At 45.5% G+C, this 26,239-nt stretch overlaps 1 protein-coding gene across 1 annotated transcript in view; it reads right to left on the minus strand.

The window, feature by feature from the left end:
• Positions 1-26,239, minus strand: part of LOC126336488 (latrophilin Cirl-like) — a 254,196-nt gene that overhangs the window by 85,335 nt on the left and 142,622 nt on the right. Inside the window, exons 9-10 of the mRNA XM_050000231.1 lie at positions 9,292-9,441; positions 8,443-8,633 (exon numbers count right to left, since the gene is read on the minus strand). Coding sequence (XP_049856188.1) covers positions 8,443-8,633; positions 9,292-9,441 — 341 coding nt within the window. The remainder of the gene's footprint in view (positions 1-8,442; positions 8,634-9,291; positions 9,442-26,239) is intronic.

Below are 26,239 nucleotides of genomic sequence, written 5' to 3' on the forward strand. Positions count from 1 at the left end.
TAGTAAAATACCACAGCCTATATTTGCGACCGAAGAGCCTACCGAGTAAAGCTCTGACGGTCGGGTACAAGCCAGAAAATAATTAGGAGGACAGGTAGACAATGACACAAATCACCACGAGGATTACAGAATGTCACTCCCCTTGATCAGCAAGCAGTTCCATGGATCCACGGGTGTATACAGGGTGTTACAAAAAGGTACGCCCAAACTTTAAGGAAACATTCCTCACACACAAAGAAAGAAAATATGTTATGTGGACATGTGACCGGAAACGCTTACTTTCCATGTTAGAGCTCATTTTATTACTTCTCTTCAAATCACATTAATCATGGAATGGAAACACACAGCAACAGAACGTACCAGCGTGACTTCAAACCCTTTGTTACAGGAAATGTTCAAAATGTCCTCCGTTAGCGAGGATAAATGCATCCACCCTCCGTCATATGGAATCCCTGATGCGCTGATGCAGCCCTGGAGAATGGCGTATTGTATCACAGCCGTCCACAATACGAGCACGAAGAGTCTCTACATTTGGTACCGGGGTTGCGTAGACAAGAGCTTTCAAATTCCCCCATAAATGAAAGTCAAGAGGGTTAAGGTGAGGAGAGCGTGGAGGCCATGGAATTAGTCCGCCTCTACCAATCCATCTGTCACCGAATCTGTGGTTGAGAAGCGTACGAACACTTCGACTGAAATATGCAGGAGCTCCATCGTGCATGAACCACATATTGTGTCATACTTGTAGAGGCACATGTTCTAGCAGCACAGGTAGAGTATCCCGTATGAAATCATGATAACGTGCTCCATTGAGCATAGGTGGAAGAACATATTGATGAAACTAAAATGAGCTCTGACAAGAAAACATAACATATTTTCTTTATTTGTGTGTGAGGAATGTTTCCTGAAAGTTTGGCCGTACCTTTTTGTAACACCCTGTAGTTACACTGAACGCTATTCAATTAAAGAGGAGTGAAGAACTGGTCACGTTATTTACTAGTAGGTTGTGAGAGACAGAAAAATATTGTAAAGCATTTTGGCGTCATACCAACGTTTTATTGTAAGACAACTGGTGAAGAAATTGAGTAGTATGTTGTGTTCTTGATATTTCAGTGAGTTGACGTAGTTTAATAGTCGGAAGAGTGCACTGTAGGAAACCACAGTCGAAGGTTCTGTTATCGATGCTATTGCTAGTATTAGGAGGTGCGTAAGTTCGTAGCGTTTTCCATAAGTTTAATAAACACAAGAGATACACATAACAGAGACTTTAGTCATCAATAAAATATTCCCTTCCACTATTTACAACAGCCTTTGAAAGGTGGGTTGAGTTTTGGATTCCGCGACTGTAGAAATCACGTAGTTTTAAGGTGAAGAACTTATCGAGCCATATTTCATGCGGAAACGAAGTTGTTCAACAGAGAGCGGGAAAGTTGAAAATCTGAGGGCGCAGGATCAGGTGAAAGAGGATGGACCCGGAATGACTTCCCAACGAAACACCTGTATACCGTTTTTCTCCGTCTAGCAGAATGCGGACGGGCGTTATCATGGCGTAGTCTCACGTCACGAAGTCTTTCTGGTCGTTGTTCTTGGACTGCGTCTGCAAGATGTCTTTGCAGTTGACAATAAATTCCAGTAGTGATGTTTACATCCCGGGGAAGTAATTCATAGTACATCGCACCATCACTGTTCCACCAAATGCATAATATTATCTTTAGTGGATGCTGTGGTTGCTGCTTCGTTTGGTCTCGACCTTTTCTTTCGTTTCCTTTTGTTAACATAAAGAGACCATTTCTCTTGACCTGTAACCACACAGGATAGGAATGGGCGATGTGGTTCATGAGCGAGCTGAGGACGAGCAAGCAGAGATGCACGTATGAGCACCCGTTGTTTTTTGTGGTTTTGGCTTAAAGCATGCGGTAACCATAAACACGATCTTTGAACCTTCTCCATTGCATGGAAATATCACACGATGGCGGAATGATTGCATTTCATCACATTTGCCAGTTCTCGAGTACACTGACGTGGATCACTGTGGTTTAAGGTCGACATGGGTGTGTGTTGTTCTTACCATAAGTTAGTTTGAGTATTGAGTAAGTCTAGGGAACGATGGCCTCAGCAGTTCGGTCCCTTAGGAATTCACACACATTTGAACATTTTTTGGGATTAATGTGTTTAAACGATCTTCATCAATCCCAGAAGATCTTCCTGAACAGGGAGAGTCACTAATGTCAAAATGATCCTCCTTAAAACGAAAAAAAAAAAAAAACATTTTCTTACCATATTCTGTCCAGTGGCATTATCTCTAAGCACGGTGCAAATCCTTCTGCCTGTCTCCGCTGCCACAGAAGAATATGTCGAAAATGTCCATTTGGCGCTCCATTTACTAGTGTCCACAACTCCACTCATTATCTCCAAATGACAAAATGACACTATGCAAACATAAGTAGCAACAGCGAACTACAACTAAAAATGACAATCGACAAATAAACCGACAGTAAGCAGAATAGCGATAGGCAAAACAAAGCCGCTACGAATATATTTTAATTTTCTTGTTTAAGTCCGAGACATTAGCAACTACAACTCCGTGTTCTAGGCCAACATTGATATTTTTGACTTTATGTGTGTGCAACAAGAAGAACAACACTGTTGTTAATTTTACGAGAAAAAGTATCTCAGGTGAGGAAAATGAATGAGAGATGAGTGAATAGCTTCATTTGACCACAAAATGTTGATATACATCGGAGAGAAACCGCCGTAATTACATTTGTAATCAAAATTATTTACCGTCTTTATGATTACTACCTTATTCAGTTCACATGGCACTTCTTAATTTAGGACTAATAGACTATTAAAGAAGGAATGCAATTTTTATTTACATAAAACGATAAAATATACTTATGTAGAGGAGCGGAAGTTAAATTTTTTAAGGTCTTGCACACACTGCACGAGATTTGTCATTATTGGGATAATGTATGACTCAAATGGTCACAGTTGGCCACTTCCATCGGTAAGAATGTTGTTGTTGTTGTTGTTGTTGTTGTGGTCTTCAGTCCAGAGACTGGTTTGATGCAGCTCTCCATGCTACTCTATCCTGTGCAAGGTTCTTAATCTCCCAGTATCTACTGCAGCCTAAATCCTAATGAATCTGTTTAGTGTATTCATCTCTTGGTCTCCCTCTACGATTTTTACCCTCCACGCTACCCTCCAATACTAAATTGGTGATCCCTTGATGCCTCAGAATATGCCCTACCAACCGATCCCTTCTTCTAGTCAAGTAGTGCCACAAATTCCTTGTCATTGCCAGTCTACATTTTATATCCTCTCTACTTCGACCATCATCAGTTATTTTGCTCCCCAAACAGCAAAACTCATGTACTACTTTAAGTGTCTCATTTCCTAATCTAATTCCCGTAGCATCACCCGATTTAATTCGATTACATTCCATTATCCTCGTTTTGCTTTTGTTGATGTTCATCTTATATCCACCTTTCAAGACACTGTCCATTCCGTTCAGCTGCTCTTCCAAGTGCTTTGCTGTCTCTGACAGAATTACAATGTCACCGGAGACCCTCGAAGTTTTTATTTCTTCTCCATGAATTTTAATCCCTACTCCGAATTTTTCTCTTGTTTCCCTTACTGCTTGCTCAGTATACAGATTGAATAACATCGGGGGTAGGTTACAACCCTGTCTCCCTCCCTTCCCAACAACTGCTTCCCTTTCATGCCCCTCGACTCTTATAACTGCCATCTGGTTTCTGTACAAATCATAAATAGCCTTTTCTTCCCTGTATTTGACCCCTGCCACCTACAGAATTTGAGAGAGAGTATTCCATTGTCGAAAGCCTTCTCTAAGTCTACAAATGCTAGAAACGCCTTTCCTTAATCTAAGATAAATCGTAGGGGCAGTATTGGCTCACGTGTTCCAACATTTCTACGGAATCCAAACTGATCCTCCCCGAGGTCGGCTTCTACCAGTTTTTCCATTCGTCTGTAAAGAATTCGCGTCAGTATTTTGCATCCGTGGCTTATTAAACTGATAGTTCGGTAACTTTTACATCTGTCAACACCTGCTTCTTTTGGGATTGGAATAATTATATTCTTCTTGAATTCTGAGTGTATTTCGCCTGTCTCATACATCTTGCTCATAGATTGTAGAGTTTTGTTAGGCCTGGCTCTCCCATGGCTGTCAGTAGTGCCAATGTAATGTTGTCTACTCCCGGGGCCTTGTTTCGACTTAGGTCTTTCAGTCCTCTGTCAAACTCTTCACGCAGTATCATATCTCCTATTTCATCTTCATCTACGTTCTCTTGCATTTTTGTAATAGTGTTCTCAAGTAAATCACCCTTGTATAAACCCTCTATATACTCATTCCACTTTTCTGCTTTCCTTTCTTTCCTCATCTGAGTCCTTGATATTCATGCCAGTGGTTCTCTTTTCTCCAAAGGTCTCTTTAATTTTCGTGTACGCAGTATCTATCTTCCCCTAGTGATATGCGCCTCTACATCCTTACATTTGTCCTCTATCCATCTCTGCTTAGCCATTTTGCACTTCCTGTCGATCTCATTTTTGAGACGTTTGCATTCCTTTTCGTCTGTTTCATTTATTGCATTTTTATATTTTCTCCTTTCATCAATTAAATTCAATATCTCTTCTGTTACCCAACGATTTCTACTAGCTCTCGTCTTTTTACCTACTTGATCTTCTGCTACATTCACTATTTCGACTCTCAAAGCTACCCATTCTTCTTCTACTGTATTTCTTTCCAACATTCTTGTCAATCGTTCCCTAATGCTCTCCCTGAAGCTATCTACAACTTCTGGTTCTTTCAGTTTATCCTGGTCCCATCTTCTCAAATTGTCACCTTTTTGCAGCTTCTTCAGTTTTAAACTACAGTTGATAACCAGTACATTGTGGTCAGAGTCCAAATCTGCCCCTGTAAATGTCTTATACCCTGCTTCCTGATCTCTGCATTACCATGATATATATTCTATCTGAGACCTTCTAGTATCTCCAGACTTCTTCCACGTATACAGCCTTCTTTTATTATTCTTGAACCAAATGTTAACTGTGATTAAGTTACGCTCTGTGCAAAATTCTACCAGGCCACTTCCTCTTTCATTCCTTACTCCCATTCCATGTCAACCTACTACATTTCCTTCTCTTCCTTTTCCTACTGCCGAGTTCCAGTCACCCATGACTATTAAATTTTCATCTCCCTTCACTATCTGAATTATTTCTTTTATCTCATCATACATTTCATCAATCTCTTCGTCATCTGCGGAGCTAGTTGGCATAATAACTTGTACTACTGTGGTAGGTATGGGCTTCGTATCTATCTTGGCCACAATAATGCGTTCACTATGCTGTTTGTAGTAGCTGACCCGTATTCCTACTTTCATATTCATAATTAAACCTACTCCTACATTACGCCTATTTGATTTTGTATTTATAACGCTGTTGTCTACTGACCAGAAGTCTTGTTCCTCCTGTCACCGAACTTTACTAATTCCCACTATATCTAACTATAACCTATCCATTTCCCTTTTTAAATTTTCTCACCTACCTGTCCGATTAAGGGATCTGACATACCACGCTCCGATCCGTAGAACGCCAGTTTGCTTTCTCCTGATAATAACGTCCTCCTGAGTAGTCCCCGCCCGGAGATCCGAATGGGGGACTATTTTACCTCCGGAATATTATTTTACCCAAGAGGACGCCATCATCATTTAACCATACAGTAAAGCTGCATCCCCTCGGAAAAAATGACGGCTGTAGTTTCCCCTTTCTTTCAGCCGTTCGCAGTACCAGGACAGCAAGGCCGTTTTGGTTGGTGTTGCAAGGGCAGATCAGTCAATCATCCAGACTCTTGCCCCTGCAACTACTGAAAAGGCTGCTGCCCTTCTTCAGGAACCACACGTTTGTCTGGCTATCTGTATCGCTGAGGCACGGAAGCCTCCCCACCAACGGGGGGATAAGAATGTAGCTTATCAATTTGCGTAAGTGGCTGAGCCATGTTGTCATATGTTGAGTACATGGAAAGAAAAGGAGACGAAACAGCTTGCAGTGGAAAACTGAGTGTGGCTTAACGGAGGTGGGTAGAGTGGGATGTGACAGAGAGGGAGAGGGATAGGGAGAGAGAGAGGGGGGGAGAGAGAGACAGACAGAGAGAGAGAGAGAGAGAGAGAGAGAGAGAGAGAGAGAGAGAGAGAGAGAGAGAGATATGGGGGGATGTGCTGTAAATGGTGCAGAGGAGACTGTGCTTGTATGCAGCGTCTTCACAGACGAACGTGGCCATCAACTTGCGTCAGAGGAAATCTGGACTAGTCTGTGAATAACACCTATTGCCAGTTCAATTGCTGACTGAAATAGGAGCGGCAGAACTGAAGGGGTGCTGCGAGATACTGTCGTGTAGTCTGGGTCTTAAGGTCCTTTCTCATAACCTCTTAGTTTGATCAGACACAGTGGCTCTAATAGCCCCTTGCAGTGCTCTGGCGGTAGCCGTACGACGCCGAGGTGGCCAAAGCAGAGTTGGCCAGATATCGGTCTTCACATGGGGTTGTAATGCATCGGCGACCTTGTCCAGCTCCGTCTCCCTGTAACGTGTCCACAACCTACAAATGGCAAATGGAGAGACTATGGAATCTGCAGCAACACAGTGTAGGGTCCATTCTTCTTGGATCAAACATACCGTCCTTGCAATTTATACTATATTAAGATGTCGCAATCCACGTGCTCGGTTAAATACAATGTCCATAAATGAGAACTACCAACTGTGTATCTCACTAGAGAACACCGAACACCGCCACTCACTTCCTTCTGAGGTGTCACCTGACAGTAAAATGTAACACAGCCGGTATATGACGGATGACTTTCGTTGTCGCACACGTTGAAAGCGAGGCTCTCATGATGCAATAAGAACACAGGTACTGCCTGTATCAACAAAGATTTAACATACAGGACGTAGAGACACGTGTGCGCCTAATTCTTCCGAGCAGTGTACATCGATCAGCCAGTACATTATGACCACTGATCCACTGTCGATATAAACCAGTCCAGCAAATAGCAGCGTCGCCTGGCGAGGAATGACTGCTAATTAGACACACGCACGGAGCATGCGATATGAGTGAACGTGCTGTCCCTGAGTAGAATAGGAAAGGCGCGCGATCTGTCTGAGTTTCACCGGGGGCCAACTCGTGTTGGCCCGGAAGCTCGGCACGAGTCTTTCGGAAACTGCACAACTTGTCGGGTGTTAGAGGAGTGTTGTGGTTAGTGTCTTAAGCACTTGGAGAAACTACGGTGAAATCATGTCCAGACGCCGTGGGGTTGGGTGGGCACCTGCTTTATTGTCTAACGTCGTAGGCTGGTCACACTGGTACCATAAAACAGGACAGGCGACGAACTGTGGCGAAACTAACATCAGACTTTAACCGTGGACAAAGTACAAGTGTGTCTGAACACACAGTGCACCAATCACTCCTAACGATGGGTCTCATTAGCCGATGATCCTTGCATGTCCCAATGTAAACACCACGACATCGGCACTGGACGTTGGCGCAGCGGCAGAGCGTTGCGTATTCTGATGAATCCCGATATCTTCCTCATCGCGCCCGTAGGAGGGCACGAATCCGCCGTCTTCCAGGGGAACAGATTCTTGATACCTATAATGTGGGAGAAAGAGAAGCTGGCAGCGGCTCCATTATGCTCTGGGGAACATACATGTCAGCTTCCATGGGTCCAGTGGAGCTCGTGCAAGGCACTATGACGCCCAAGAAGTGTGGTACACTGGTTGCAGACAACGTACCCCCTTCATAACGATCGTGTTTCCCGGAGGCAGTGCCATTTTTCAGCAAGATAATGTGCCATGTCACAAGACCGGGAGTGTGATGGAGTGGTTCGAGAAAAACAGTGGCGAGTTGGAATTGATGTGCTGGCCCCCCAACTCGCCAGATCTGAACCCGATCGGACACATCAGGGATGTGACTGAACGTGGCGTCAGATCTCATCGGATGTGTGTAGATAAGGTGCCAACTCTCTCCAGCGACCTAACAAAATCTCACTGCTTCCATGCCACGACGCGTCGCTGCTGTTATCCGTGCCAAAGGTGGACGTACCGGCTACTAGGTAGGTGGTCATTATGTTCTGGCTGTGTTGCAACACTTAGTGACATACAATTCTGGAATGAAACTTGACGCCTATGGTTGCGCATATTAGTCTACATCTACATCTACATGATTACTCTGCTATTCACAATAAAGTGCCTGGTAGAGGGTTCAATGAATCACCTTCAAGCTGTCTCTCTACCGTTCCACTCTCGAACGGCACACAGGAAAAACGAGCAATTAAAATTCCACAGTCGATATCTGATGTAGTTGAAAAGCATCTGTCAGAACTTGCAGTCAATAGTACGGTGATGGTGGTGAGATAGTTGAGGAAACAGAGACTCACCCTGGTTTGCGGCGCCACTTGCGGTCGAGTACAGCTGCTGCTCCGAGTCCAACAGTGCCCAGCAGGGACGCGAGGACGCCGGCCAGGGAGATCAGCTCTAGCACACCGGCGTGGTCGCCCCACTTCAAGTCGGCGTCTGTCACCAGCTGCGCGAAGTGTGTCAGGTGCCGGCAGCGGCACACGTCGATCACCTAACGGAGCGGACGAGAAAGAGTAGCTGATGAGAAAGAACAGACATCATATTGCTACGAGCCATCACATTTTCTACCTAATTTCTTGGCGGACATTAGGGACCTCTGTGATGTTTCTAAATTGAATCATACATACTGGACATTCTTAATATGTCTAAGTAAATAATTTTTAATATAAAGAGTTGCAAGTTTAAAAAAAGTTGTTATTTGTTGTAAGAAAAAGTCCCAGATGTAAAAAGTACTTTGCAGTGTTTCAGGTCTCGGGAAGTAAAGATTTCCAAAGAGAGTATCACGATCCAGTCTCCAGACTGAGAAACAGGGGGCTTTCCACCTTGGAAATGTTAAAGATATTCATACTGTGGAAAACCTGTGTCCAAGAAGAGACAAAAAGATAAAAAAGTTGCTCTAAATGGGGAGGAAGCGTCATCTGAGAAAAGTCTTCAGCAAACTGTAGAGGGAGACTGGAATACATCAACAAGTAATCGAGGATGTAGGTTGCAAGTGCTACTCTGAGAGGAAGAGGTTGACACAGGAGAGGAATTCGTGGCGGGCCGCATCAAACCAGCCACAAAGTTCATGCCTAAAAAAAAAAGTTCCATCCACTCCCTGTAATACAAAGAGGGGCAGTGATGCTGAGAGCACGATAAACTGCCCAGACCTGGCCACGACGGTACAGTGTACAGCTGCCGAAGTCCCAGGCGTTCGTCGTCAAGTTCCAGATGCCGCATCGCCGCCGCACGCCACGTACCCGAGGCTTCAGAAAGACATCCACGTACTTTGCGGGTAACGAAGAGTTCCAAGTCTCCACCTAGAAGAACAGAACAGCACTTCATTAAAAGGGTATAGTGCAGTTTAGTAAGTGAACGCATCAGTCGATAAAGAAACCTGGGGTGGATGCTTAGCGATTTTAAGTCAAGTTATTATGGATTAATCTGTAAGTTTTTTAACCATCTTTTTTTGGGTAGCTAGTGCATTTCAAGAAGGTCAGCGACTGCTATTTGTAAAAACAAGCAGATTCGATATTCAGTACAACGCATGTAGAGACTTGCAACGTGCCGTCTTCGCGCCCGCTCGCCCGGAATGCTTGCTTAGACGTGCAAAGGGACGAAATACGACTTGCGCTGTGCTTGCAAGCTTCACTATTATATATACAAATGCTAAGGATAAAACGTTACTCATTTGTTTCCGGAATTTTGAGCATAAAAGTGTGAGTTAATCGATGTCAGTGTTTGCCAGTGCCGAAAAAAGTATATACCTGCCCATTTGTTATTCGTATTTTTATTTTATATTTTAATCATATCATATTTGTTATATTTGCGTGTAGTAGGTAGTTAACAAAAGTTAAATACTGAGAGGAGCGGTTATTAGATACATCTATAAAACACCAAAAACCCCAGAAAGATTGAATTTTTAGTAATCTTTATTATAAAAATATTTATTTGCGCGGCAGTGGCGATTCATTAAAAGAGAGACGTATGACTGACCTGCATGTTTGTAAATATTTCAGTGTCCTCGTAACTGATAATGCTAAACGACAAAAATATTTGTAAATGTATTAAAACTTAATTAATGAAAAAATATTTTACAATTCAATAACACAGATTCAGCCTTTTTGTGAAAGGCAACGTAACACATGTACCTATTATCAGCAGACGCGAAGACTAAGCTCGTTAACGAATGCCCCGCCAGGTGGACTATTTCCACAAACGAGCGTCTCTCCCACCAGTGGAGTAAAGTGAGAAACGCTTAAGTATCGCGATACGGGAAAGCGACCCACCTTATTCTTCCGCTCTTTTATTTTTTGACATGCGAGACAACATTATCGAGGTTGACGAACGCATTGGTCTCGGGAATTAGGTATATATGCTCTTTAATCATTAATTAAAAACCGGCTATTTAATCTCGTGGCTGCTAAAACTTCGACGATTAAACAAAGGGTCTTGGCAGTTTATTGGTATTAATAATTAAAAAGTTTTAGTGTCGTCACCAACCTATTAACGAAAAGAAAGGAGCAGACTGAACATCACAGAACGGGGAGATCTGAGGTTATTCCTTACAAAACTGAAGTCAAATATTGATAATTATTTGCCAATTCAACAAGTACATCCGTCTCATTAAAAATATGAATATTTTTTAAAATTGTTTACTTCTATTTTACAGTTCATTGTTGATGTTTCGTCGATTGCTGAATAGTACGTTATCAGTGTTTATTTTTAATCATATTAAGTACATAATTATAAATATTATTTTAATAAATAGGACACAAGAAAATGTGCTGTTTTTATTTTTATTTTTACCACTCCGAATTTAGGGTTGGGATTCGACCGTGACACTTTTTAGGAGTTTTGGGAATATAGTAAAAATGTAGCAGTATGAGGTTTACCGAAAACAGTAAAACTTTGAAAGTGGTCTACGAGAAAAAAAGTTTGGGGACCTCTGCTCTAACCCATGAGTAGCGCTGATCGCTAGCTTTCTAGTAACCTTGACGACATCATTCCAGCAGGAGCTTTTATGCAGGATATCCCACCCACTTTTCGATTTCGTATACTTTCGACAAGAAACAAAATATGAAAAATGCAATTCGCTACGGATGCACCTATGATAGGAGCTCACACAATGAGCAGGAATGCACAATCCTTACAAGTAAACAAAAATCACTTTCAACACAAAGTTACGTTTTGTTAAATAGCTTTTTCTTTTAGTGAAATGGAAACTACAAGTACAAATTTCACTGCTCTAAACGCTATAGCGGCTATACCTTCTGGATGACTCAGACTTGAAATAATGAAAACGGTGCGACAGTTTCTACCGTAATGCAGTAATGCTATAATGTGGGTTAAGTGCACTGTCTGAACCTGCTGCAGGCAACCCTTTCTGTGTGCATTGCAACTAGGAACTGTGTGGACGTTGGCATCCTTTAAGGCCTATTTATTTCAGAAGATAAGAGGTTTACAACAGTGAAAACTAGTCTATTTGTACCTCTAGTTTTCATTTCCGAAGAAAACCGAGCATGTGTCATGAAATAAATAAAACTTCCCTTTGTGTTGAAAGTGATGTTTGTTGACATTCATTGATTGTGTATTCCTGCCGATTGTGTGAGCCTCTGACGTAGGTGTATCTATGGCCAATAGTATTCACATTTAATGGGCTCGGAAGTAGATGAGGTGACAGAGTTATACGGACCACCTCAAAAGCACTCAGCAAGGGACTCAATTTTGCAGTGACTCCCAGAAGCGTACCTGTTGCAGCCTTCATCAGTTCAGTTGAGCAAGTCGTCAACACGCTACCTTCCAACGTGTCTGAAGAATCCGCAGGGCGACCTGCTGGGCACTCACCAGGACAAAGCCTCCCAAATTCAACATCTCGACCGAGGAGAGGGTGTCACTCAGGCAGCTACGGGAGGATGACAGCGTTGTGGATCTGCAGCTGATAAGGGTAACTCCACGGTCTTATTAAACAAGTTGGAGTATGATGGGAAGGTGCAACAACTTCTGGAAGACACTGCTTAAAAACCACTAGATGGTGACCCCACTGACAAGGTGGACAAGAAGACCCGGAAGTTGATGAAGGTGACAGGTCTACCTAAACAGGTCATCAAGAAGCTTCATCCCAAAGCACTTGAACCACCCAGACTCTATGGACTCCGCAAGGTCCACAAGGAGGGGGTCCCTTTCCGAGCTATTGTCAGTAACATTGGCGCAGCAACATACCTCACTGCACAATACGTGAAGAAGATATTGGCACCATATATGGGCAAACGTCCACACCACATTCGGAACTTGGAGGACTACCTATAACGGCTAAGGCAGCTTCACACCATGGGCTCTGACATCATGGTTAGTTTCGATGTGGTGTCGCTCTTCACACGAGTGCCACTCACCGATTCACTCAATATCATTGGAGAGACGTTCGATGGTGCCCTGCTCGACCTTTTCAAGAATATACTGACCTCAACAATTTTCTTTACAGGGGTCAAATTTATGAGCAAACAGAAGGAGTGGCAATGCGCAGCCCTTTATCACCAGTGATAGCCAACCTTTTCATGGAAAGGTACGAAGAGGAGGCACTTGCATCAGCCACTTACCAACCCAAGTGCTTTCTCAGATATGTCGATGACACATTTGTCATTTGCCCCCATGGCAGGGAGAAGCTAGATGACTTTTTGAAACATCTGAATTCACGCCACCCAAGTATAAAATTTACTATGGAGCTAGAGAAGGATGGACAGATACCATTCTTGGATGTCAAGAGGAAGGCAGATGGCACTCTGGGGCACAGTGTGTATCGTAAGTCCACCCACACTGACTTATACCTTCAAGCTAGTAGCTGCCACCAACGGGCACAGGAGAATGGAGTCTTGAAAACATTAGTTCACAGGACTTGGGCTCTGTCAAATACGGAAAGTCTGGCCACAGAGACAGAACATCTACAGCTGGTGTACAGCAGAAATGGATACTCCTCCACAGACATCCATAGGGCACTTCCTGCTGCCAGCCAACCACAGAGTACAGAAGAGGAGTCAGAGGAGGCGGAGAAGGTGGCATATCTGCCATAAGCTGGACCTATTTCTGCAAAGATCAGCAGAATTCTTTCAAAATATGATATAAAGAGTATCTTCTGTGCACCCTCCAAAATTGGGAGAATGCTAGGGGCTGTGAAGGACCATCTGGGGCTACGTAAACCACACATTTGCAACATCCCGTGCCAGTGTGAAAAGTCATACATTGGCCAGACAACCAGGACGGCAGACATCAGGTGCAAAGAACACCAGAGGCACACCAGACTCGGATAGGCAACCAAATCTGCCATAGCGGAGCACTGTCTGGAGCTCAGTCACTCAATGGACTACAGCAACACCAAAATTGTGACACAGATGCCAAGATTTTGGGACAGTGTCATAAAGGAGGCCATCGAGATAAAGGTCACAGACAACCTAATAAACCGAGACAGCAGTTACAACCTCAGCTCGGAGTGGAGCCCGGCTCTGGAGCTTATCAGGGCCCAACGAAAGGAACCAAGAAACTCCTGAAGAAGTAGTAACACCGCAGGAGCAGCGCCAGGTGGGCGCGGACCGCAAACGCAACTCCCAACGCGGGACGGGCTTCTGACAGCCGCCACGACCGCAGACGATGGACGAGCCTGGCGCCGACGACCGTCGGAACACCAGGGAAGGGCCAAAACCACAGGAGCAGCACCAAGTGGGCGAGGACCACGAATGGAGCGCCTGGCAAAGGATTGGCCTCTGAGAAGTGCCACAGATGGAGACCAAGTCGGGCACAGACGTTCTAGGGCGCACTGGGGAAGAGACACCGCCTTACAAGCAGCGCCAGGCGGGCGCGGACAGCGAACTGAGCGCCCGACGCGAGATGGGGCTCACACAGCTGCCACAACTGCAGATGGTGGACGAGGCTGGCGCGGACGTCCGTGGGAGCACCAGTGTAGTGCCAACACCTCAAGAGCAGCGCCAAGCGGGCGCGGCCAACGAACAGAACGCCAAACGCGGGTCCGGCCCCAGACAGCTGCCACGACCACAGATGTTGGACGAGCCGGGCGCGGACGTCTGTGGGAGCACCAGGGAAGGGCGAAAACATCAGGAGCAGCAGCAGGCGGGCGCGGACCGCGAACGGAATGCCCAAAACAGGACGGGCCTCAGAGTGCTGCCACAGATGGCGACAAAGTCGGGCGAGGACTTCCGAGGGAGCACCGCGGAAGAGACAACACCTTTCAAGCAGCGCCATGTGGGCTCGGACGGCAAAGAGGGCACCCAGGGCCATCTGGGCATAAATACTGGATAAGATACTCCAATACAGCAGTGTCGGGTAGCACCTGAAGAAGGCAACGAGTTACGAGGCCGAAAAATTGTGCCACAAACACCCAGCAGTAGACCTGATAATTCCACATGTCAAGATCTCACCAGGAAAGCCTGAAGAGTTACAGCTAAGTTTTTATTTCTTCTCCATGGATTTTAATTCCAACTCCAAATTTTTCTTTTGTTTCCTTTACTGCTTGCTCAATATACATATTGAGTAACATCAGGGATAGGATACATCCCCATCTCACTTCCTTCCCAACCATTGTTTCCGATTCATGCCGCTCAGCTCTTACAACTGTCATCTGGATTCTGTACAAATTGTAAATAGCCTTTCGTTCCTTTTATTTGACTCCTACCACCTTCAGAATTTAAAGAGAGTATTCCAATCAACATTGTCAAAACCCTTCTCTACGTCTACAAATGCTAGAAACGTAGGTGTGCCTTCCATTATTCTATCTTCTAAGATATGTCGTAGGGTCAGTATTGCCTCGTGTGTTCCAAAATTTCTACGGAATCCAAACTGATCTTCCCCGAGATCGGATTCTACCAGTTTTTCCATTCGTCTCTAATTCGAGTTAGTATTTTGCATCCATGACTTATTAAAGTGATAGTTCAGTAATTTTCACACCTGTTAACACCTGCTTTCTTTGCAATTGGAATTATTATATTCTTCTTGAAGTCTGAGGGTATTTCGCCTGTCTCGTACACCTTGCTTTTCAGATGGTAGAGTTTTCTCAGAGCTGGCTCTCCCAAGGCTATCAGTACTTCTACTCTAATGTTGTCTACTCCTAGGGCCTTGTTTTGTCTCAGATCTTTCAGTGCTGTGTCAAATTCTTCAGGCTGTATCGTGGCTCTCGTTTCATCTTCCTGTATGTCTTATTCCATTTCCATAATATCTCCCTCAAGTACGTCGCCCTTGTATAGACCCTCTATATATTCCTTCCGCCTTTCTGCTTTCCCTTCTTTGCTTAGAACTTTGTTTCCATCTGAGCTCTTGGTATTCATAAAAGTGGTTCTCTTTCCTCCAAAGGTCTTTTTATTTTTCCTATAGGCAGTATCTATCTTACCGCTAGTGATATATGCCTCTACATCTTTACATTTGTTTTGTAGTCATCCTTTCTTAGTCACTTTGCACTTCTTGTCGATCTCATTTTTGAGGCGTTTGTAATCCTTCTTGCCTACTTCATTTATTGTATTTTTATATTTTCTCGTTTCATCGATTAAGTTAAATATCTCTTCTGTTACTTAAGAATTTCTACTAGCCCTCGTCTTTTTACCTACCATCCTCTGCTGCCTTTACTATTTGATGTCTCAAAGCTACCCATTCTTCTGCTACTGTATTTCGTTCCCTCGTTCTTGTCAATCGTTCCCTAACGCTCTCTTTCAAACTCTCTACAACCTCTGGTTCTTTTAGTTTATCCAGACCCCATTCCCACCTTTTCGCAGTTTCTTCAGTTTTTATCTACAGTTCACAAACAATAGTTTGTGGTCATGTGTGGAAATGTCTTACAATTTAAAACCTGGTTCCGAAATCTCTGTCTTAGCATTATATAATTTGTCTGAAACCTTCCAGTGTTTCCAGGCCTCTTCCACATATACAGCCTTCTTTCATGATTTTTAAACCAAGTGTTAGCTATGATTAAGTTATGCTCTGTGCAAAATTCTACCAGGTGGCTTCCTCTTTCATTCCTTACCGCCATTCCATATTCACCTACAACTTTTGCTTCTCTTCCTTTTTCTACTATCGAATTCCAGTCATCCATGACTATTAATTTTCGTCTCCCTTCACTATCTGAATAATTTCTTTTATCTGACTATATATTTCTGCAATCTCTTTGTCGTCTTCTGAGCAAGTTGGTATATAAACTTGTACTATTGTGGTAGGTGTGGGCTTTGTGTTTATCGTGGCTACAATAATACGTTCACCATGCTGTTCGTAGTAGTTTACCAGCGCTAGTATTTTTTGTACTTTTCTAAACCTATTCCTGTATTACCCCTATTTGATTCTGTATTTATAACCCTGTATTCACCTGACCTCCTCCTGCCACCGAAAGTCACTAATTCCCACTATATCTAACTTTAACCTACCCATTTCTCTTTTTAGATTTTCTAACCTACCTACTCGATTAAGGGATCTGACATCTTTCTCCTGATAACGATGTCCTCCTGAGTATTCCCCGCCCGGAGATCCGAATAGGGGGGGGGGGGGGGGACTGTTTTACCCCCGGAATATTTTACCTAAGAGGATGTCATCATCATTTAACCTTACAGTAAAGCTGCATGCCCTCGGGAAAAATTACGGTTGTAGTTTCCCCTTTCTTTCAGCCGTTCGCAGTACCAGCACAGCAAGGCCGTTTTGGTTAATGTTACAAGGTTAGATAAGTCAATAATCCAGACTGTTTCCCCTGCAACTACTGGAAATATTGCTGCCCCTCTTCAGGAACCACACGTTCGTATGACCTCTCAACATATACCCCTCCGTTGTGGTTGCATCTACGGTATGACTATCTGTATCCCTGCGGCACGCAAGCCTCCCCACCAGCGGCAAGATCCATGGTTCATGGGGAGCGTGAAATCCCGACTTCATGACTACCTCGGAGATGCTGTGTCGCATCGATCGCGCGCCGACTATAACGCCACGTTCAAACTCCCTTAAACTCTCGGTAACTTACCATTGTCGCAGCAGTAACCCATATCATACGTGCGCTTGACACATGTTGTCTTATTTAGGCGTCGCCGAGCTCAGCGCCGTATTCTGCCTGTTTACATATCTCTGTATTTGAATACACATACCTATACCAGTTTCTTTGGCGCTTTACTATATTATGCGGTGTCTGTTGTTTCGTACATGTCCGAAAGAACAGACACAATTTTTGACTCAGCAGCCACCATGAATTAAGACACAAATAAATTACAGATATTGGCTACGAGTGGGAACGGATGTAAATGAATGGGGAAAGTTAAAGTTTATGCCAGAGCACGATTCATACCTGGGTCTCCTACTTACTAGGAAGTCGCTCTAGCCGCACCGGGTAGCCGCGCGTTCTTGGGCGACTTGTCACGGTCCCCGCGGCTGAACCCGTCGGGGGTTCGAGTCCTTTCTCGGGCATGGGTGTCTTTTGTCCATAGAGTAAGTTAGTTTAAGTTCGATTAAGTAATATGTAATATGTCGTCTGGCGTGGGACCTGTCGTCTCGCGGTGCGTTTTGGAGTGGGCCAATCCGCGCCTGCGCGCCGTAAGGCACAGAAGTTCGCACTGGGGCGTATCGCTTCCAGTCGGACGTGCCCACAGGGGAAGTGATGCGTCTTATATAGCCTCTCCTTCTCAAGTGGCTCTTTCCGCCTTCAAGTGGTGCCAGACGTTAAGCTTGGCATTTCTCGGGCTCGCCCGGGTGTGCCTTGCGACAAAAGGAAGAGCTGCGACCCAACCCGATGCGAAAGCGAAGGGTGCGTGGCACAGGGGGAGCTGTGTCGAGGGACGAACATCTGTCCCTTCTGTTCGCAGGGCCCAGACCAGCAGGAGCTCTGCATGCCGGCGACTTCGTTTGTCGGCGTGGGATCGCGGCGCGAGTCGGCAAGGGTGCCTCGCCGCGCCCCTGGGTAACCGGGGCGTGTTCTGCCAAACCCAGGAGGTGGTGACATCGCCTGGGCTAGGTTAACTGGGTCCAGACCGCCGAACGTCTGGGGGACCGGCCCGCCACCTGAGCAGGAGTGGGTCCTTGGCCGAAAGGTGGAAACTCGGGCTAGTAGGCGGCGAAGGACGAGAGGTGCATCCGCCTCTCCGGAGTGCGGGGTGCAGTTGCCGAGGAGCGTCGCGTGAAATCGCCGATGACGAAGCCATCGATGGGGACCAGTGCGCTGGCGACGGCGCGCTGAACCCAGCAGTTCGAGAAGGCCCTTGACCTTGGGGCGAGGTCGGTGGGCGAGCTGCAAGAAGTCCCCCCCCATGCCAGAGGAGCCGGTCCGGGGTAAGAGACGGGCTCCCAACTTTTTTCACTCGTCTACATCATCATGGCCGAACAAGAGACGAGTGATTCGAGTGTGCATTCGAGGTGTTCGATGTCTATTGTTCCTGTCCCAGAAGAGGGCCTGGGGCAAAACGAGGAGAATGTAACTGACTGGCACAATAGAATAAATCAATTATTGGACTCTAGTATAAAGAATGGCAAAATAAGCAATACTGCTGTCCTGTCCATCAAAAAAGAGCTCGCCGCCTGGGCGATCGCTAGCGCGAAGCTCGAGGGGCGGCTAGAAGAACTAGAAAAGGAAAACGAGCGTTTACGTAAACAGCCGACAAAAACATGGGCTGGTGTAGTTGCGCAAGCGGCTCCAAAAACACAAACGCAAACCACAAAAGAGACAATCGCCAAGGTGTCGAAAAGGCCGGACACGGCGGTCTTCTTGAGACCCCTGGCCGGACATGATACTAAGAAAGTACAAGAAATATTCACCACAACGGTGAACCCTGCAAAAGAAAAAATTAAAATAAACAAAGTTAAGGCAACCAAGAATGTGGTTATTGTAAATGTTGCTACAGAAGAAGACAGGGACAAAATTCTTAATCACACGAAGCTCAATAAGGTAGTGAAATGCGAACCGCCTAAAAAGCGGAATCCGCTGGTGATATTATACGATGTACCTGTGGCAATAGAGGAAAATGAGATATATGAAACTATAAAAGAACAGAACTTTGAGGAAATGAATATGGAAGCCTTCAAAAATGAGTTTAAGTTGCGCTTCAGAACGGGACCCCGCGATCGTGATGTTGTCCATCACGTCGCGGAAGTCTCGGGGAGTATGTGGCGCAAACTGACCGCTATGGGCAGAATTTATATGGGGTTTCACGCAATTAATGTGAGGGACTACCTGGTGGTTCCCAGATGTCATAACTGCGGTGATCTGGACCATGTCCACAAGCATTGCGAGAGGAAGCCGGCCTGCTCCAGGTGTGGGGCAGAAAACCATACAAGGAAAACCTGTTGTAAAACAGGGATATGTATCCCTTGTGTGAGGAGAGGAAAGAAAAGTTGCAATGCTACTGGAAGGAACTGCCCTACATACAGGATGCTCGAGCAACGGCTTATAGCAAGAATAGACTATGGCTGAGTCTGTTCCTGCATCCAGGAAGCCCAAAAGGAAGTCGCCCAGTAAGAGGTTAAGGGATGCGTTGAGAGCAAGCAGATTTAGAGAACTTCTGCGGAAGTTCAACAATGCAACAACTGGAAAAGTGCAAATGGTAGACATAGGGATTCAAACAGACCCTAGTGGGCAGAAGGACGCACCCTCTCCTCCAAGCTGGGGAAGAAGGTCGATTACAGATCATGAGCGACCAAAAGGGCATCCTGTGGTAGGGAGTTTGACTTTCCCGACAATCAAAGACAACACAGCTGATGAAGGGAAAATACAAATCAATGATGTGAGCAGTACGAGTACGTTGAAAGATCCACCCTCCTTTGGAGGCATGGGCGTGGATCCAAGGAGGATTTACCCAAATTTGGAACAGGCATTGCAGCTATCGCGCCTGGAGGAGCCGGCTGTCCTCACCACCGCTTTAAGGCATGTGGTGCGTGTTGGCCATGAATATGGTAGAGACGTCACCTTTTCGGTAATGGAGGCTGTAGATAGAATACAGCTCAAGACAATGAATCTCCCCACTGACTTTGGAGCCCTGCGTGACTTGGTGAAAAAAGTATTCGAAAGGCGAAACGAAAAATTTGATTTGGAAGAACTATATCACCAGTCTGTAATTACAAATGGAAGGCTTGCACACGACTGGAATAAGACCTGGCCAGAATCGCATATTAGAACATACTTTTCCACTGAGCCTTATAAACGTAGGGCAGATTAACTGTCATAACAGCAGACTAGTCACGCAGGAACTCCGGAAGGTGGTGGAGGAGAGGAGACTTGACATACTCTGTCTACAGGAGCCATACTCTCAAGCTGGACGGATCCCCTTTACAGCTGCCAACTGGCAAATAACTCACAGCACAGGTGAGCCAAAAGCTGCAATCATAATTATTAACAAGGCACTGAGAGTTACAGTGCTTACACAGCTTTCTGATGACCACTGCAATGTCGTGGAGTTGCAATCACCCATCGGGGTACTGTACATCATTAATATGTACTTCCAGTACGGAAGGGAGATTGACGAGTTCTTAGATAAACTAACTCAGATAACCACGGCACTGCAGGGGCGGAGAATAATAGTCACAGCAGACATAAATGCAAAGTCCCCCCTGTGGTTCAGCGGCACAAGAGATGAACGCGGAGAAAAGGCTGAAGAGACCATCATGGCCCTACAGCTTATGGTCGCTAACAAGCAAGGGCACCCCCCTACCTATGCAGGTGGCGGGGGAGAAGGTACCAATATTGATATTACCTTGGTAACGCCCAACGCCGCAACCAAGGTAATTGATTGGAAAGTATGGGAACACATGACAACAAGTGACCACAATCTGATTACCTTTTCACTAGGAGACAGGGAGTGCCGCTGGGACATGGGGTGGGAGCTGCAATTCAATTACAATAAGGCCGACTGGGATCGCCTGGCGAGAGAGTGTGACATTCCGACATGGCCGGAAGGTGACGTAAACGTGGAGCTATACGCCGAAGAACTGGTGAGTGCAGTCAACAGAGCGGTGAAAGCAGCCGTACCAACCAGGAGGAGAGCCGTCGCGGCCTCCCCAACACCATGGTCGACAGAACTAGAACAGATGCGCCAGTCTGTAAGGAGGGCTAGGAGGTACTACCAGCGGTGTGCCGTCTGGAGGGAAAAACAGCGATGGCTACAGATTTACAGAGAGGCGAAGGATCATTTTCAACAGGAGCTCAGGGCAGTCCGACTTGCAAGCTGGGAAAAATTTGTTTTAAATCAACTTGCCACAGACCCATGGGGTACCCCTTACAAACTAGTACGGGAGAAAATAAGATCGCCCATGGTGCTGTCCACCGTCAGGAGCGGGGACCGGATGACGGAGACTTGGCAGGAAACTGCCGAGGTCCTTCTCCGGGTCCTGCTGCCTGATGATGTGGAAGAAGAGGATACAGAAGTACAAAGGCTGATCAGGGAGGAAGACCGACAAGATTATGAAAACAACAGTATGGTCTATCCCTTCTCAGAAGAGGAGGTCGAAGCCCAGATAAAAGCCCTCAAAAAGGGGAAGGCTCCTGGACCAGACGGTATCACAGCGGAAGTGGTGCAGTTCCTGGCTCCCCAGCTGGTGGCACCTCTCACCAAGTTGTACAATGAGTGCTTGAGACTCAGAAAATTCCCTAACACCTGGAAGAAGGCAAATGTTGTAATACTTAAGAAAGGCCCAGATAAGGACCAAAAAGAAGCCAAATCGTACAGGCCTATCTGCCTACTAGACATACTGGGGAAACTTTTTGAGAGGTTGCTGGCAGACAGACTGGCTGCACATCGTGTGTTGTGTGGGATGTGCGACAGGCAATTCGGTTTCCGGTCGGGGAGATCAGCGTCTGACGCTATCGCCCTTGCCGCGGAGGTCTGTGGCTCAGCCCCGCACAAATACATTGTTGGCATCATGGTGGATATCAGCGGCGCCTTCGACAATCTGTGGTGGCCCTCGCTCTTCTCTCGCTTGCGAGAGAAAGAGTGTCCAGGGCCGCTATATGGTTGTTTTAGGAGCTACTGTGAGGGAAGGGAGGTCTGGCTATCGTCCCCTAGCGGGAGGGTTAGAAAGCAGATTACAAAGGGGTGTCCACAGGGCTCTGTCCTTGGGCCACTCTTTTGGGACATAACAATGGAATCACTCTTAGAAGATCTGCAGAATAGCGAGGATGTGCTAGAGGGCATAGCCTACGCAGACGACCTCCTTCTGTTGGTAAGCGGCCGCAGCCGCGAAGAACTGGAACCGAAAATTGAGAGAGCAATTTCTATCTTGACCACATGGTGTCACAGAACAAAAATGACTATATCACCCAGTAAGTCTACATATCTGTTGCTCAAGGGACAACTAGTTAGGAACCCGACGGTGAGAATAGACGGCTCGCCAGTGCTTCGGCGACGTGAGGCCCGGTACTTGGGCGTAATCGTCGATGAGAGATGGAACTATACATCGCATGTTGACACAATAACACAGAGATCCCTAGAAACACTGAATAAACTCATTGGCATAGGACACAAGCGGTTTCACTTACCACCAGACCTAATCAAACTATATCATAACAGCATACTGACTTCCATTGTGGGATACGCGTCAGGAGTCTGGGCTCACAGGCTCACGAGGGTCATGCCTGCCATGGCCGTGAGGAGAGTGCAGCGGAATATGCTCCTGCGTTCTGTAGGAGCATATAGAACAACACCAGGGGGGGCGCTATTAGTACTCATGGGGCTGTGTCCTCTGGACATTAAAATAAGAGAACAGGCGGCATGGTACTGGGCCAAGAAAGGCAACAGGGATAAAATGATAGAAATAATGGGGATCTACACGGGCTCTAAATCGGAAATTAGAAATAGGGGGGAAGAACTTTGGCAAGAGCAATGGGATGCGGACGACACAGGTCGGAGAACGCATGAACTGTTGCCAAATATCAAGGAGCGCTTACAGCTCAGATACTTCAAGCCATCAAGAGGACTTCTGCACTTCCTCACTGGACATGGACCCTATCCAGCATACTTATGCAGATTCGGGAAACGGGCTACACCAGCGTGCGACTGTGGGGCCCCACAGGGCACCCCAGACCATGTGGTGTATGAGTGCCATCTCTTCGACGAAGTAGCATCACAACTCAGACTCCAACTACCAAATCAAGACACGTACCACTTACTCAGGCGCGAGGATCACTTTCAAACTTTAAATAATCTTGCGAATGAGATCTCGGGCAAAATATTAAAGGACTTTCTCAGGAACAACCAAAATTAACCCGAAATTGACAAACACCTGACCAGACTTAAGTGCACCCGTCCCTTTCCGCCGGACGTGGAATTGGCCAGCCGTTTCACGGCTGGGATCCGCCACGCTCCTGGACCAGGAGGAGGGTGCACATTTCTACCGGATTTGACCAACACACTGAAATTGACAGTAGCGTAGGAATAGGTTAAGAAGTAGGATAAGTTAGGATAATACCTTAGTATAAACTGCAGCGGTTCAAACGTCTTGGGCCAGCCCGGTGCCAGGGGCATGCCCACTGGACTCAGCCCAGTGGGCCCGGCCACAAACAGTAGGTTTATACTCACGCTGGCACGTGTGTAACGTTGCAGTTAGGTTAAGTAGGTTAATATTAGAAGTAGAAATGCCCATAGCGAAAATAAAAACTAACACTAAAAGTAGGTAATAATATTAAGTAATGAATGCTGTAGTAACTGCATTATTGTATGTAAGCAAGGACCCACTAATGCTTCAGGTGGTGGGTTATTCTGTATCATAATATAACATTGGTTAAAATAAAGATTTTTTTTTTTTAAAAATAAAAAAAAAAAAATATGTAAGCTTAGGGACCGATGACCTAAGCAGTTTGGTCCCATAAGATTTTGTCACAATAAAGCAGTCGCTCTGACTACGAAGCCATCCAGACACAGTGGTAATGACAGTTTCACTGAGTACTCCGGCACACCTCCCGTCAAACGTAAGTTATCAACTTATCCACACACTACATATGTAGTGCCGCTTGCCCATTATCCTCGTTACTGGCGTTATTTCGCCGTTTCGCGTAAGAGTTCAAGCCCGGTGTGCATGTGCTCTGAAGAGATCTTAGCTTCTTCACCATCATTATAGATATGTGGCGTCTGTTCTTTAGGACAGGTCTTTAGACGGCTTAGTGGTCAGAGCAGATGTCGAATTAAACAGCAAACCCAGGTTCGAATCCGGATCCATCATAAATTTTCAACCTTTCCCATTTATTTACATCGATGCCCACTCTGTCTGTAATTCATTTGTGTCTTAATTCATAGTGGTTGCTGGATCAAAAATGTTGTTCGTTTTTTGGACATGTGCGAAAGAACAGACATCGTATATATATATATATATATATATATATATATATATATATATATATATATATATATCATCATTGTTATATTATTAATCATCTTTGTTATATCATTAACAATGGTGTTGGCTGAAGAGCGGAATATTGCCCCGCTAAAAGCCCATTCCCACCAATATGCGGCACGGGGGATGAAACAACAGTGAAGAAAAAAAGACCCCCGGATTTCTGTCATGTTCTGGCTCTGCTCTTGTATCGTTACTTTTACAGAGTTTTGCTTGGTTTCAGATATTGCTACGTCTGGGCCCTCGACCTGGTTTACATTAAGGCGTGTTGACCTGTTGTTTGTCCATCGCTGTTCGTGTGTTTCGTAGTCTTCAGCGACTAATCCATCGACGCCCTCGGCCGATCGTACTGCGTCTCCTACCCGAGCCATATTCTAGTTACTATACCTGCAATAGTCACCTCTGAAATACAACTGCAGGATTCCCCCAAGGCTCTGACATGGCACCCAAACTCTACTAAATGTACAAAAACGATACTTTGTAGCAAACTAGCCAGTCTGGCGTCTTTGCACGTGGTACAGGTACTTACAGGAGTAGTTAGTATCTGATGTAAATGGCAAGAAAATTACAGGAGCACTTGGAGGAAATTCATTACTGGGCCTTCACCTGTATAACCACTATAAATTCAGCTAAAAATCAAGCAATCCTGTTCATAACCAAATCAATACCCCATGACGCCACACTCTCACTCAATGAGATTGAAATCCCAGTATTAGATATTTATGTGTAATTACGACCTCCTGTTTAACTTTCAAGAAACATGCAGTATACAACTGCAATAGTGAACAAGAACTCACTCATAAAAGAAAATGGCTTTCAATGAACTTGAAGGTCAAACTATCCCACGCGATCCTCCTGCCAATTATCAGTTACAGAGCGTACATCAGGGCACTGACTGCGGATACAAACATCAAGATCATTCAGACGTTGCAAAACAGATTCTTCCATACAGAGACTGCACCCCGCATCCTTTCCAACACTGATATCTACAATGACTTCCAACTTCCGAAAAGCCGGCCGCGGTGGTCTCGCGGTTCTAGGCGCGCAGTCCGGAACCGTGCGACTGCTACGGTCGCAGGTTCGAATCCTGCCTCGGGCATGGATGTGTGTGATGTCCTTAGGTTAGTTAGGTTTAAGTAGTTCTAAGTTCTAGGGGACTAATGACCACAGCAGTTGAGTCCCATAGTGCTCAGAGCCATTTTTGAACTTCCGAAAATACGGAAAATTATCCTACACAAAACTTCGGTCTTATACAATAGAACAGCAGCCATTCCTCACACGCTAATACCAAAACTAGGAACCATCCTATTACATCCCAGGAACAAATTTCAACGAATACTGCTGAATTGGCAATTCAATTTGTAGTATGTAAATATTAAGACTGCCCAATCCTTCTGAAGTTAGAAATTACCATTCTCAAACGATCGCAGCCCGCACGCAAAAGGCCAATTTCGACAAAAGGAAACAGACATATCCTGCCGGGGGGCTTGAACACGCAAGGATCCAGCACCCATCGGAATCCACGGTCGTTCGGTCGAGAACGCCATGCTTCCCCATACACCGCTCAACCTGACGTCCTAGCTGTCACCACAGCTTGCGCCAAGTTTTGGAGCACGCAGTTATCGTCTGGAGAAGAACAATTGGTACATACATCGATCGCACACAGAGGATGAAAACGCGAGCTTTCTAACTCGCGTAACTACTCTTTGCGGATCATCCACAATTGTTGTTAAAATTTTTCGTGGTGAAAAATCAGCTCCAGTTCTACTTGACCAGTAA

The sequence above is a fragment of the Schistocerca gregaria genome, chromosome 2 (genome assembly GCF_023897955.1).
Source record: "Schistocerca gregaria isolate iqSchGreg1 chromosome 2, iqSchGreg1.2, whole genome shotgun sequence".
NCBI classification, from domain to species: Eukaryota; Metazoa; Arthropoda; class Insecta; order Orthoptera; family Acrididae; genus Schistocerca; species Schistocerca gregaria.